At 40.3% G+C, this 13,957-nt stretch overlaps 2 protein-coding genes across 4 annotated transcripts in view; both read left to right on the top strand.

Annotated features, from left to right (window-relative positions):
- The first annotated feature begins 106 nt into the window (after positions 1-106).
- Positions 107-13,957, top strand: part of ESR1 (estrogen receptor 1) — a 387,332-nt gene continuing 373,481 nt past the window's right edge. The window contains exon 1 of one of the 3 annotated variants that reach the window (XM_034991026.1): positions 107-176. The gene's annotated coding sequence lies outside the window, so the exon portion shown is untranslated. Of the gene's footprint in view, positions 177-405; positions 586-11,371; positions 12,180-13,957 lie in introns of those variants that run through there. The other 2 variants (XM_034991025.1, XM_034991028.1) reach the window with 2 other exon arrangements.
- LOC118001079 (homeobox protein NANOG-like) overlaps positions 130-13,957 on the top strand; it is a 50,045-nt gene continuing 36,217 nt past the window's right edge. The window contains exon 1 of the mRNA XM_034991030.1: positions 130-176. Within this exon, the coding sequence (XP_034846921.1) occupies positions 146-176 (31 nt within the window). The 5' untranslated portion in view covers positions 130-145. The remainder of the gene's footprint in view (positions 177-13,957) is intronic.

A 13,957-nucleotide genomic window follows, 5' to 3' on the forward strand; every position in this document is an offset into this window, starting at 1 on the left:
ATTTTGTGCAGATTTTCCACTCCTAGTCAAATGGTGGTGCTAGTTCTTTAGTTTTGAGTTGCTGCATTTCCTAATTTCATGGTCATAACAGCCTCCTGTCTCCTGCCTCAGAACGGATTTCACCAAAACTGAAAATGCAGTCTCCATGCTCAGAAGCTCCTTAACGGGTTCGGAAGGTTAGTCTTCCTTTCTCTTGCCCATTCTGTACCAAAAGAAAACAGTCTTTGAGTGACATTCTTCTCCTCAAGTAGGTACTCCTATTTCTTTTTCTCAACGTAAGTTTTTCCTTTTTGCTCTATGTGCTATTTACCAGCATGATGTAACTTCACAGCTTCCCTCTCATGTTAAAAGATGTTCATTTTTCTCTTAATGCTCCAGGGATATTTTGCAAAGTTGCTGGCAAGCACTTACGGCGACATTAAAATGTTGAATCTAAACTTGGTACAAAGTGGAAACTCACTTTTGGAATAATATTCAGCTGAGTCAGAGGGCAACACAACCACCCTTTTCTCAGCACAGCGCTGACAGGCTGTCTGCCTGCCTCAGATATAACGTATACTTGTTGGATCCAGCGCTCGCTAGGAGGTACTGTATTGTTGAAATGTGTTGGAATGTTAGTTATTAATTGGACGCTTCACAGGCTAGTATGAACGTACTACCTGTTTGCTTAATCTTTGGTGGCGTAACTTATGTTGAGTTTGAACGAGGTAGTCTGAACAAGCCAGTATTTGTTTCCCGAAGGCAGTCCAATTTTCTGAAAAGCTATGCAGTCTAGTAAAACAAAAGTGAGACAGCCGGTCTTTAAATTGCCCTGTGATTTTAGTTAGACAAGTTCTTTTTGAGTCCTGCGGCCTCAGTTTGCTCTCACGTGAAAAAAACTAGCGGTCATTTTTCTGCAGCTGGATGGTGTGTACGTTAGGTGCCCCCCACAATGTGGCACCGGGCTACTTGAATAATGATGTGGCAGTCACAAAAGACAGGGCAGGATACTTTCATTTTGGTTAGAGGAATGCCACACGTTTCAGGAAATGTGTGTTGAGTTGTAAGTTTCATGCTCTGTCAAGAGGGTAACCAGCTTTTGTTCTCTCGGACATGCTCGTAGAAGCCAATGTGACCTTTTTTTTTTTTTTTTTTTTTTTTAAATAAGGGTTGGGCTTTATCAGGACTTGGGATCATCCCACTGATTCCTGTCCAAATTTCTGTTGGTGCTATGGGCCAGATCTAATAGGCTTGCCCAGCAACTCCACACACGAGGTTGCTGGGAGAGTCATCTGGTTTTGAATGTGATATATATTAATGTTATATATGATATATGTTAATGTTGAGAGTGAAATTATGACTATGAGATAGACGTGTTTGAATTTGATCTTAGAAAGCCAAAAGAAATGAAACTGGATGGGAACTTCTGAGACCAAGGGTTCAGAGCCCATTTCTGCTCTATATAATTCCTTCCTAATTTCTCAGAAGCAAATGTTTGCTCCCATTTTGTGACTAGCTTATGAAGATTGCCCACTAGGCTTTGACATGCATGGCTATAATACTCCAGAGATTAGAGGCGATGCTGTAGAGGTTGTTAGATTTTCAAAGAAATTAGGAATAAAAAACTGTAGGTATCAGAGACATAACATGTAGGGAAGAAGCGCAAAATCTTGATTATAAATAGAAGGTCATATTTACCACCAGGGTATTTTTCTTAGACCCTTGCAAGTATTTGTTTTGTTTTATTGCTCTTGACACTCAAGGAAAGGGATAAAGCTCATGCGTCTTGAACTTGCTGCAAGAATAGTCAAAAAAATAATCTTTCATTTAGATTAACTCTGACTTTTCATTCAGTTTAGGATTTAGAGCTAGCTACCTCCACCTTCTCCCCAACACTGACTTTAACCTCTATACAGTATAAATATTCATACTGGGTGTCTGCTAAACATTTTTGCATAGTTATCTGTGGGTTCTTGGAGTGTTTGTCTATATTTGTTCAGCCCGGTTGGTCAGAGCAACCTCTCGGGCTTAGGGCCGGGTGGTTGGGCTTCAGTTTGCTTTGAACAGTGAACAGTTCTGCTCCATGGTAGCAGATTGGCTATAAAGAAAAGTAGCCAAGAATGAGAGTGACCAGCTCTGAGTAGACCAGCCACATCATGAAACAGTCATAGCATATGTTTTATTGATGTCGGTTGAGATGTGGTCCTGCCCACCCATCCTTATCAGGGCTGTTGTCTGTAGTTAACCACCTATGAAGCTCCCTACAGCAGGTGTAATAAAGTGCTATTTTTAAAGGCAGGTCCTTTACATATGGCTTTTGATGATGGTGATGATGATGATGATGATGGTGAGTTTGCGTTCCGGGCAGCATCTCAGTAGACTTCCTCTGGTTCATTCCCACTGGACAACAGCAAAATCTTGCACATCAATGACTTTTATGGCTCTTTCTAAGAAGCATAATTTTTCTCCCTGGAAGCATGTGACTCTTTTTGAGGATGAAGAGGCTTGCACTGGCTATTCATCCATAAAAATATTTTGCTAGAAAGCTTATACTTCTGCTTGGGTCTTCCATAGCAGTAACTCTTTGGTGAGGATGCAGACATTAGTTCAGTTCAAATCTCCAGGAGATGTCGGAGTCCAAGCCATAGTGTGCCCTGCCCCCCTCTCCCCCTCCCCCCCCGCTCCCCAACCTATAGGGTTCATCGCTGGTCTCAAATGCCTCACCTGTGAAGCCAGGAAAATAAGAGTAGCTACTGGATATAATTGTATGGAATAAGTGAGGTGAAGCCACTCAGTAAACCGCTTGTATTTTTCAGGTGTTAGAAACTCAATATGACAGAGTCATTTAAAAAATTATTTATTTATTTTAGAGAGAGAGAATGAGAGAAAGCATGAGAGCGCACATGCAGGAGGTGGAGAAGGGGCAGAGGGAGAGGGAGAGAAGCAGACTCCCTGCTGAGCCTCGACCTCACAACCCTGGGATCAGGACCTGAGCTGAAATCAAGAGTGGGAGGCCTAACCGACTGAGCCACCCTGGTACCCCGACAAAGTCATTTTTATTGCAAGCATAGTACACTGCCTGGTAATAAGTGTTGGTGGAATGAATGACCACACTCATGGTCGGCACCATAGCTGCTAGGAATTTGTATCCCATCTGGTGGTAACTGGGAACTTGATCTGAAAAAAAAAAGGGGCAATAAATCCAGCCAGCTGAGTGTACCACCTGTAGAAATGCCACTGCTTTCATGATGAGCACAGGTGTTGGAAGAGCAGCGCAGACACCTCCAACATCCCTCCCTCCGTTCTTCCTTACCTTTGTGTCTCTAAGGATGGCCACATCCCTCTGTGATGAGAGGAGCAACGAAATGGGCAAACTCTTGCTGAGATAAGTATGTAAAAACTTGTTTCAAATGCTTCTCATTTGTTTTGATATCAAAAGAAGCATTTTGCTTGGTTGTTGGACTAGGCCCGAGTCTGTTCACATGTAGAGTTGTATGCTAACTTCTTGTTTTGTTTTTTTAAAGATTTTATTTATTTACTTGAAAGAGAGAGAAAGAGAAAGCATGAGCAGCAGGAGAGGCAGAAATAGAGAATCTCAAGCAGACTCTGTGCTGAGCACGGGGCCCCACTCGGGCCCGACACAGGGCTCGATGCAGGACTCGATCCCATGACTCATGAGGTCATGACCTGAGCCAAAACCAAGAGTAGGACACTCAACCCACTGAGCTGCCCAGGTGCCCCACGTATGCTAACTTCTAATTCAATGTAATGACCAAGACTTGGGTTGGTCTGTCACTCAACAGCTCCCTAACAACGAACTTAGTGCCCATGGGGTGGTAATAATAGCAATTATGTTAGCACCTGAGGTTTAGGGAGCCCTTAACTTTGTGTAATACTTTTTATAGGGATTACCGCATTTAATCCTTACAACAACGCCAGATGATAAACAATATTATGACTCCAAGTTTATAAACGAGGAAATGCAGGCTTTGCCAAGTTAGGTGTTGTGTCCAGCGTTAGCTTTGTAAGTGACGGTCCTAAGACTTGAAGATAAGCTTTTGCAAAACCCATGCTCTCAGCCATTACTTGATACAGTGTTATTCTCTAGGGTTTTTGGTCCATGGGGTCCTTGCCTTGGAGAAGCGAGGTGAGCTTCTGGGGCTGGCAAGAGATAATAGTACACCTCCTCCATGCTGCAGTATCTTCGCCTGTAAAAGGAGAATAATGAATCTGACTTATGGAAGTTTTATGGCTATCGATGAGGTTTGATTAAATAATGCTTTGTAAAAAGTTCAGTTTTGTAAAATATGTTTTTAAATGGAACATAGAAATTCTTAGTTACATGTAAAATCTTGTCACTAAGTGAATGAGAATAGCTCTGGTGGGGTGCTATGAAATGCTATGAGAGACAGGTCACATATGTCCTACAGAACCAAGGGTGTGCACATGGTGGAAGTATGCGTGGCCAAGCTGGTGAATATGGCAGGCAGGATGGGTGGGGTTCTGGAGGGAGAGTGACTTCAAGAGCCAGCACGTTACTTCTCTGAGTAATCCTCCTCTTGGGACTTCCCTGGAGTCTTCCAGGTGCTCTCTGACTTCTTTGAGTAGACAAGTGGCTAGAAGCTGCCCTAACCTTTCTATTCTAAAAGCCACAAGGATTTGTACTCGTCGTACACCTGGAGCTCCATTTTCCTAACCCCAGCCTTCACGAGCTTAATCTGACTTCACTCTCCTGTTTATGGCTGTCTCTAACTGTCAGTTCTTTGGGGTTTCCCACTAAGAATGGATACAAATGAGGCACAGCCCCTTTCTTGCTGCCTGGAAGACAATACTGGGCCCTTTGTGGGTTACTGCCGATCACAAGGGGGAAGAGACAGGCCATACCAAAATGACAATTCTGGGGAAGATGAAAAGTGTAGCGTTCCTTCCCTTTGCTGGGATAGTATGTTACCACTGGGTTTTTGGCATTTCTTTTTCCTCAGATCTCATCAAACTGTTCTCTTATCACATGGCCAGCAGCTAGCTGACCCCTCTAAACCTACCTCTTCCCGTAGGATGGTTCAGAGGAAGCCCACAAAACCCTTTTACAAGTAGGCAATCTGCATTTCTGAGATGTTTCTTCCCTCTGAGGTCCCTAGAAATGATCTCATTGGGGTGTTTCCTTTCAGAATTTTGATAAGGACACCAGGAAATCCAAAGAAAATTTGAGTTTATCTCACAGAAAACATTAATCTTTTGTACTCTCATTTTTATTCACCATAGCCAGTCATTTGTTAAGATTCATTTTCTTAAAACCATGTACAGAAAGGTATTTAATAAAGATAATCACATTACATGTAATAATCTATTTAAATATATTTCCCTTTAAAACTATGTGACAATACAGATATACATTTATTTTTGATCTGGATTTTTGAAAATCCTACTTGCGTCAAGTTTATACGAAAATATATTTAGAGATTAGGGTTACTCAGAATCCAGTGTAGTTTAACGTGACACACTCTGTAAAATTCTTTTCCTGTTTTATTTAAGGAAGAGGTAATATTTTAGTGCCCTGTTGTAGTTTACTAAGGTCTGTCCCAGAGTTTCTGCTCCTACACAAACCCAAAGTGCCTCAAGTGCAAACATGGGGTTTTTATTCAGACTTGCACTCCTGCGGCTCGGGAAGTGTTGGGATCTACCAGGGGCTTGGGACACAACTGTTGTGTGTGGTGGGGCCTGGCAGGTTCTTTGACATTAACTATCGGTTACGGTCAGTAACACATAATACGACATAGGACTATTACATCATAAGTGTAAGGTGCACCCTAGACCATAATGTTCCAGAATGTAAGGCAGTGGAGTAGAATGTGCCGAGTGCTTTGAGAGTGATAAGCACCGAGGTGTGAAAGCCAAAGAGGGGAAATTATTTCTGGTTGAGGTGGGCGGGGGCGGGCAGTGACAGGGAGCGGGGGGTGGTGAAGGATGGTTTCATATAGGAAGTCTCATGTAGACATCTGTCCATGAGCTTACAGAATGGGTGATGTTTACGCAGAAAGATGTAAGGAAAGGGAAGAGCATAAGCAAAGGCATGAGGAGAAGGTTTTGGGGAATCATTCACCAGCTTGTAGGAACACAGGTGAGAAGCATGCTGGGAGGTGGTGTGAGGTGATCTAGGAATGGAGATGTAAAAGCCACATCTTTGGACTTGATAGTGCAGTTTTTAAAGATTTTCGGGTAAGGCTGGAATGGAGATACAAACTTAAGCTTAGGGAAATATTATGTAGATAGATGTTTTCAGACAAAGTGTGAGTACATCAGTTTGGAGGTGATTGGAAAACCTCAAGAGAGGTGTAATACAGTTTAAACAATCTTTTTGGATGTGTTTTCTGAAATCATGATTGTTTATGGTTGTAAGGAAGATTTTGTTCCAAAAGTGACTAGTGGAGAAAGAAGGTTGGGGGTCAAAATATATTACTCTGCCACCAGTATGCTGAGTGACCTTAGTACACGACTTGCAAGCTCAGTGCTCTGTTTTCCCAACTGTAAAATGGGCATGATAACTACCAAACTCCTATCAAAGATCCTATTGGTGATATAATGTAGGTTACGTGATAGAACTTTGAAAAGTAACACACTTCATATATGTGTAAAATGCTATTAACTTGGAATACTTTTATAGCAAAATTATTTTATTTGGACAAGATATAGATTTAGAAGAAAATTGTTCATATTTCTATTAGACTTGATTAAAATTATTTTAGTTTGTTTCTAGTTATTATTTTGGTACTTTACATTTGGGTACTGAATGAGTCTTTTTTTTTTAAATGTATTTATTTGACAGAGAGAGACACAGCGAGAGAGGGAACATAAGCAGGGGGAGTGGGGAGAAGGAGAAGCAGGCTTATCGCCGAGCAGGGAGCCTGATGCGGGGCTCAATCCCAGGACCCTGGGACCATGACCTGAGCCGAAGGCAGACGCTTAACGACTGAGCCACCCAGGCGCCCTGAATGATTCTTTTTTAAAAAGTTTATTGTGGTGAGAACTGTTAACATAGGATCTATCCTCTTAACTAATTTTAAGTGTATAATACATTACTGTTGACTCTAGGTCCAATGTTGTACAGCAGATCTCTAGAGCTTATTCATCTTACTTAACTGAAACTTTACATCTATTGTATAATAACCCCCCTCCCCCCCGCCCTTGGTAACCACCATGTCAGTCTTTGATTTTAGGCATTTGACTATTTTAGATACTTTATAGAAGTGGAATCATGCAATACTTGCTTTTGTGTGTCTGGCTTATTTCACTTAGCATGATAGTCCTTAAGGTACATAAATGTTGCATGCTGCAGAATGTCCTTTTTTAAGGCTACCTGGTATTCCATTGTGTGTATATACCACTTTTTCTTGATCAGCTCATCTGTTGGTAGACATTGAGGTTGTTTTCACATTAAACAGACTATTTTGAATGGGGTTGCAAGGAACATGGGTATGCTAATAGCTCTTCCATATCCTGATTTCAATTCTTTTGGATATATACCCAGAAATGGGACTGCTGGATCATCTGGTAGTTCCATTTATTATTATTATTATCTTTTTTTTTTTTTTAGAGAGAGAAAGAGATAGAGTACCGGGGGGGGGGGGCGCAGGGAGGGGCAAAGGGAGAGGGAGAGAGAGAATCTTAAGCAGGCTCCACGCTCAGTGCGGAGCCCGACTTGGGGCTCCATCTCACAAACCTGAGATCATGACCTGAGCTGAAAACAAGAGTTGGATGCTTAATTAACTGAGCCACCCAGGCACCTCCTAGTAGTTCTATTTTTAATTTTTTGAAGAACCTCCATAGTGGTTACAGCATTTTGCATTCTCACAGTGTGCAAGGATTCAAATTTCTTCACAACCTCACCAATACTTGTCTTTTGTTTTTTTGGTGATAGCCATCCTGACAGATATGAGGTGATATCTCACTGTGGTTTTGATTTGCATTTCTCTAATGATTAGTGATGATGAGCACTTTTTTATATACCAGATGGCCATTTGTATGTCTTCTTTGGAAAAATGTCGAGTCCGTAGCACGTTTTTAATCAGATTATTAGTTTTTATGTTATTGAGTTGTAGAGTTCCTTATGTGTTTTGGACATTAACCCCTTATTGTATAGATAGTATGCAAATATTTTCTCCCACCCTGTAGGTTATCTGGTCGTCTTTTCATTCTATTGATTATTTTTTGCTGTGCAGATGCTTTTTAGTTTAGTGTAGTCTTGCTTATGTTTTTAATTTTTATTTTTTGTTGTTGCTGTTGCCTGTGCCTTTGCTCATATACATGAAATCATTGCCAAGTCCAATGTCATGAAGCTTGTCTTCTATTTTTTCTTCTAGGAGTTATATAGTTTCAGGTCTTACCTTTAAGTCTTTGATCCATTTGGAATTGTTTTTGGTGTGTGGTGTAAGAGGACATCAAAGTTTGCTCTTTTACATGGAACTATCTAGTTTTCTCAACGCCATTTGTTGAAGGGATTCTTCTTTTCCCACTGTGTATTCTTGACACCACCGTTGAAGCTCAATTGACTGTATATGTGTGGACTTATTTAGGGCTCTCTACTCCGTTCCACTGTTCTATACGCCTGTCTAGGCCAACACCTTACTGTTTTGATTATTGTAGCTTCATAATAAATTTTGAAATCAGGAGATGTGATGCCACCAGCTTTGTTTGAACAAGTCTTTCAATTCTGAGACCCCATTTCCTCACCAATTAAATGAAGGCACTGGATGCGGGGAGCTGTATGGTTCCCATGCACAGACCATTTTATGATTCTATATTTCTTGCTTTCAGCAATCTCCATTTAGAACGAGTTGAGATTCTATCATAAGAACAATCAAACACACAGGCATCTATGCTGAAAATAAAATAAAGACATGTCATCATTCCATTGATTTAGGACTTGAGTTGGAGAAGAAGACCGTGATGTCTCTTGTGGCTGCCTAAATTGCTTTCTGCTCATGGGAATGGGGGAGCTGAATCCAGTGCCTCGAGGCTAGAGGGAAGGGAGCAGATTGTGTTTTCTATTTTCCTCCTTTAATAATAGGAATAAAAGGCAAGGACATCAATTAAAAAAAAAAAAAGCAGACTCACTGGGGTGTGGGGTGGGGGGAAAGTCCAAGCACACTAGGTAATTTAATGTCAGTTACAATAAATCTCAAGTGATGATACTACACTTCTGAGAATGTTCCATGGTGGGCAATGCCTGGGCGTTGCATTTCAAGCCCAGAAATACAGGGAGAAGATGATATCATAATATTCAGCATGAAGAACATTGTTCATTTTGGTTTGTTGTTTATACCTCCATGTCATTGAGGCTTCACAAATCAAGCAAAGAGGTACTTCAAATCTACTTTGTGAAGGAAAAGACTCATAGAAAAATGTTTTCTAGGAAAGGAAAAAGTAGAAAGCAAAGGTTTCCCGCTTATGGCATTCATGTTGCCTAAGGAATATTAATGTTGAATATTAATCATTCAGACCAATTCACAAATTACTCACATTCAGACTACGCAGGGCCCTTGCTTTACTTTCTTCACACCATCTGGATTCTATCCATTTTACTCCTCCCTCAGCACTTGGAATAGAAACGAGATTTAAATGTGCCAATTTTCTACTTGTTAGCAACTGTGGTAATATGTTCAGTGGGAAAGGGATTTATACCGTTAAATAGAAGGAGGTTTTTGGATTGTTTAAGGCTTTAATTTGTTGATGGGATTCCTAGAATCTACTACCATCGATATTTGAGGATTGAGTACATTAGACAAGTTTGTAGATTTACAAAAGTGGAGCTAATGAGGGCTGCACTTGATTTTCTTATCCAACCCTTTAGTTCTAAATTTATTGCCAATTTTATTTATCAGACTTATTCTCAGGGGAGTAGCATTTGCTGTGGCCCCAGGGAAACATCTGTGAGCTTAAACCTTAGAGGCAGTTAGCCAGTTAGAACATTTGGCATATGAGGCTTACATTGCAGAAGAGAAAAATTAATCAAGGCAATCTGTAAAAATATTGAGAAGGCAACTAAGAAAAATGTCTTATCACTGACACACTGAAGTACTGAGTTCATGTGAATTAAGAAATGTCAGAATACATAATGAATCAACTAGGAGTGTCATATTATGGCAAATTTGGAAGTTGATGTCAATCTCTACTGCCAGGATTTATGGTAGATTATATAATGGAATCCTGAGTTCTAAGAGATCAAAGGAAAATGCTGGCTCTTTCTTCATCCATTTTCTTAGGTCAAGCCTACCCAGCAAGAAGCCAAGTGGAGTTGAGCAATTATCTGAAGTGGGCAGTAGAGACAGCCAAAACCAGATAAAACACAACCAAAAAGTCACCATGGAGGGAAAATATGGACCGAAAATAGAAGGGATGGGAGTAGAACGTCAAACAATTTGGTCAGTGTCCACAGTTCAAATTCACTGGACAACAGCCAATTCCTGGCTTCATATAATTAGAACTGGGGTTTAAGAAATGAGTTCATTACCAAGGTTGTTGCATGTTTGTGCAAAATTTCTCTGTATCTGTGTTACTATCTATGGCATGTCTAATTCTGAGTATTTCCAGGAATTGCATTTCACTGTTTTGGATTACTGGGTTGAGGTGGTTGAGGAAACTCATATAATCTGTAGATTTACATGGAGAGAAATTGTCTTTTATAGATTAATTGAATATTATATTTAATTAGTCCTCCCCCTCAACTCCAAGCATATGCTTATGAATTTTCGATGGAAAACCCTGGTATTCACTTACTTTATCATTTCCTCATGAAGCAATTTCTGTATCCCCTTTATTTTAGTAGAACATATTAACAAAGCGTACAAGTCCCCTATTATAGGATTTGCATTATTTTTGGTTAAAAAAAAAAAGCGTACCAAAACCTTAGATCAGTGTGGTGCTTTTTTCCTTTTATTTGATGTGGAAACCATAAACTACTTACTCTGAGCAGATGTTTTCTAGACCTAAAATATAGTTATCAGCCCATTGGCTCCTATAAATCTGGCCTTGTATACCTGCTAATCCTGAAGACTCCTTAATTCAATGTTAAGCTTCCCATTTGTTGTTTTTTTTAATTGAGAAAAAAATTCATAAATTAGGTTCACTGCTGTTTCGAATTAAGAAAAACGAATTTTTCACTCTCATATCCTGTTCATTTGAAGCTGTTGTATAGCAGTTTTTAAAAAAGATTTTATTTATTTATGTGACAGAGAAAGCACAAGCCTGGGAGTGGGGCAGAAGAGGGACAGAGAGAAGCAGACTCCCCACTGAGCAGAGAGCCCGATGCAGGGCTGAGTCCAGGACCCTGAGATCATGACCTGAGCTGAAGGCAGAGGCTTAACTGACTGAGCCACCCAGATTCCCCTCTTGTATAACATTTTAGAAACAAAAAACAACCCAGGGCCTCTTTTCAATAGCTCAGTTTGATGTTTGAAATCCACAGTGAAAATCACCCACGAATGTTCTCGCAGCACTCCAAGAGAATCTACTGGAATATCTTATAATAAAATAAAAATTTAAGAAGAATTTTTCTTGCAAGTAAGGATTAAGAAACCTGTTTTATAAGTAATAGAATAAAGGCATGTATTGAGTGGCGTTGCAAAATTCCTTACTTGTTCTCTGGAGTGACTGCTTTTCCCATCCTATTAGCAACGGCTGACTCGGTGGTAAACCCAAACCACACAGCCAGAACAGGTGCAACTCTGTTGAATACATATATGAGAGACTGTGGGCCAGGACCTTTGCGCTGCTGACAAATCAATCTACAGAAATGGAAGTAGACCTGAGTCGGACGTACGGACCTGAGTTGGTGTAGCTGATGGTGTTAATGGTGAACAGCTTCCGCCCTGCTTAGCTTTGTAAAAGAATATGATCAAGGAATTTGAGCCGAACAGACAAGCAAAATATTGATTCTTCAGTGCCTATTGATGAATGAGGCCACTTTGATCCTTAACCACCTTGTTTCATTTAAGTGAGAATCAAACCAGCTTTAACTAAGGAAATCTTTAGAAACCACTTACACCGTCATTTCACTCCCCGTTCAAAACAAAATGAAGAAGAAAGCTAGAAAGACTTAAGCATATAAGCTTCTGCACGTTGTCCAGGACTTAATGCCTAATCTTAGCACAGCTCTTTTCAAGAAAGGATGTAGATATTAATCTGAATTTTGAATCACCACTGAGGTATGTGTGAACATATTAGTTTCTTCTTTCTCTCTCCTGACTTCTTCCATGAATACATAACACCTAATTTGGCCATTCAGTTTGGAAAATGATTTTTCATTTAATTTCTGTGATTATCAGGCATGTATTGCAGGGGCTTAGCAGGATACCTGATATCTTATGAACACTCCACGTGTGTTTCTTGAGTTGAAGTGAAGGGTACAGTCTATGAGCTTTCACCATTTAAAAAATCCCCTGCATACCCTGTGTGGTCAAAGTTTCTTTACATGTTATCAGGGAGGTTAACAATTTATCTACAACTCAACAATTCACTCACCATAAAGGAAACCCAAACTTTTAAATTTTTTTAAAAGCTCTTTTGTTTAATTCTTTTTCCCTCAGAGCTTTACCATAGCTGCTAGCAAGAGAAAACACATCCCGGAATTGTACAAGACTATTGAATCTCAGATCTGTACCTCTGAAACAAATAATGCAATATATGTTAAGAAAAAAAAAAAAAGAAGAAGAAGGTAGCAGGAGGGGAAGAATGAAGGGGGGCGGGAATCGGAGGGGGAGACGAACCATGAGAGACGATGGACTCTGAGAAACAAACTGAGGGTTCTAGAGGGGAGGGGGGTGGGAGGATGGGTTAGCCTGGTGATGGGTATTGAGGAGGGCACATTCTGCATGGAGCACTGGGTGTTATGCACAAACAATGAATCATGGAACACTACATCTAAAACTAATGATGTAATGTATGGGGATTAACATAAGAATAAAAAAAAAAAAGAGAGAGAAAACACATCCCGATTTGAATTTCACAACCTCCTTCCCTTGCCAGTTGTATAGTGCTAACAAGAAACAAAATGTGTGTGTCTAATTTAACCCTAAAATAGGAGAACATCTTCAGAATATAGACTTCGTATATTCAGTTACCTACCCCAAAACAGAGACATGATTCTTATATTCTCAATCATCAAGAAACATTTCTATTGAATGTAATTATTCAGAGTGACAAGTGATGGTATCATTAGCAGAAAAAAAGCCTATTAGGTGGACCAGTAACCATTTCACTTGTATTTGTGATCACCAAGTAATCACATCATTTTTTACTTAAATGTAAAAGAGAAAAATAACTTACTGACTTTCAAGTCCATTTCTCATTTCCTCCGTAGAGTATTCATTTCTAAACTAAGCAGAAGACTTCTTAAAAAGACACACATATATTTCAATGAAAGTACAGGTTGTCGTCATTGGCTAGAAGCCAATGAGAGAGGCTGTGTGTTTATTTAGCCGTTTGCAAATCCAGTACCAGGCATGTGATATAAAAGGTTAAAAGCCTCTCTTATTTGTAAATATCATACTATCCTTCAAAATGGTGAAAAGCCCAGGTAATCTAAGTCAGTGGAGTAGTACCGAAAAATATATGTAACCTGCCCGAATTGCAAGGGAGGGCTGGGACGTGGGACACAGGTCTGTCTGCCCGTTGGCTACTGGACGAAATCTGACTTCACTAGGGACCAAACCGGCATGTAGCGTTCAGGAAGATAACTTCCCCCTTGTAGACCTGGGCTGTTTTAATGAATTATTTCAGGAAACCCTCGGTTGGACCTCGTCTACCCTGCTGTACAGGATATGAAGATTTCGAGGCAAAGACTTGATTTGGTGACTAACCAAAATGTTTAATAATGTCACCAGTTCCAGGCTTTTCCACTGTCCTCAACAGTGCCGTGGGACTGGTCAGGCCAGTCTTCCAAGGACGGGGACGGACAACTGTTTCTGGGCGCGTGGGAATGTCC

The sequence above is a fragment of the Mirounga leonina genome, unplaced genomic scaffold, assembly GCF_011800145.1.
Source record: "Mirounga leonina isolate KUSES-001 unplaced genomic scaffold, KU_Mleo_1.0 Mir_53, whole genome shotgun sequence".
Classification (NCBI taxonomy): Eukaryota; Metazoa; Chordata; class Mammalia; order Carnivora; family Phocidae; genus Mirounga; species Mirounga leonina.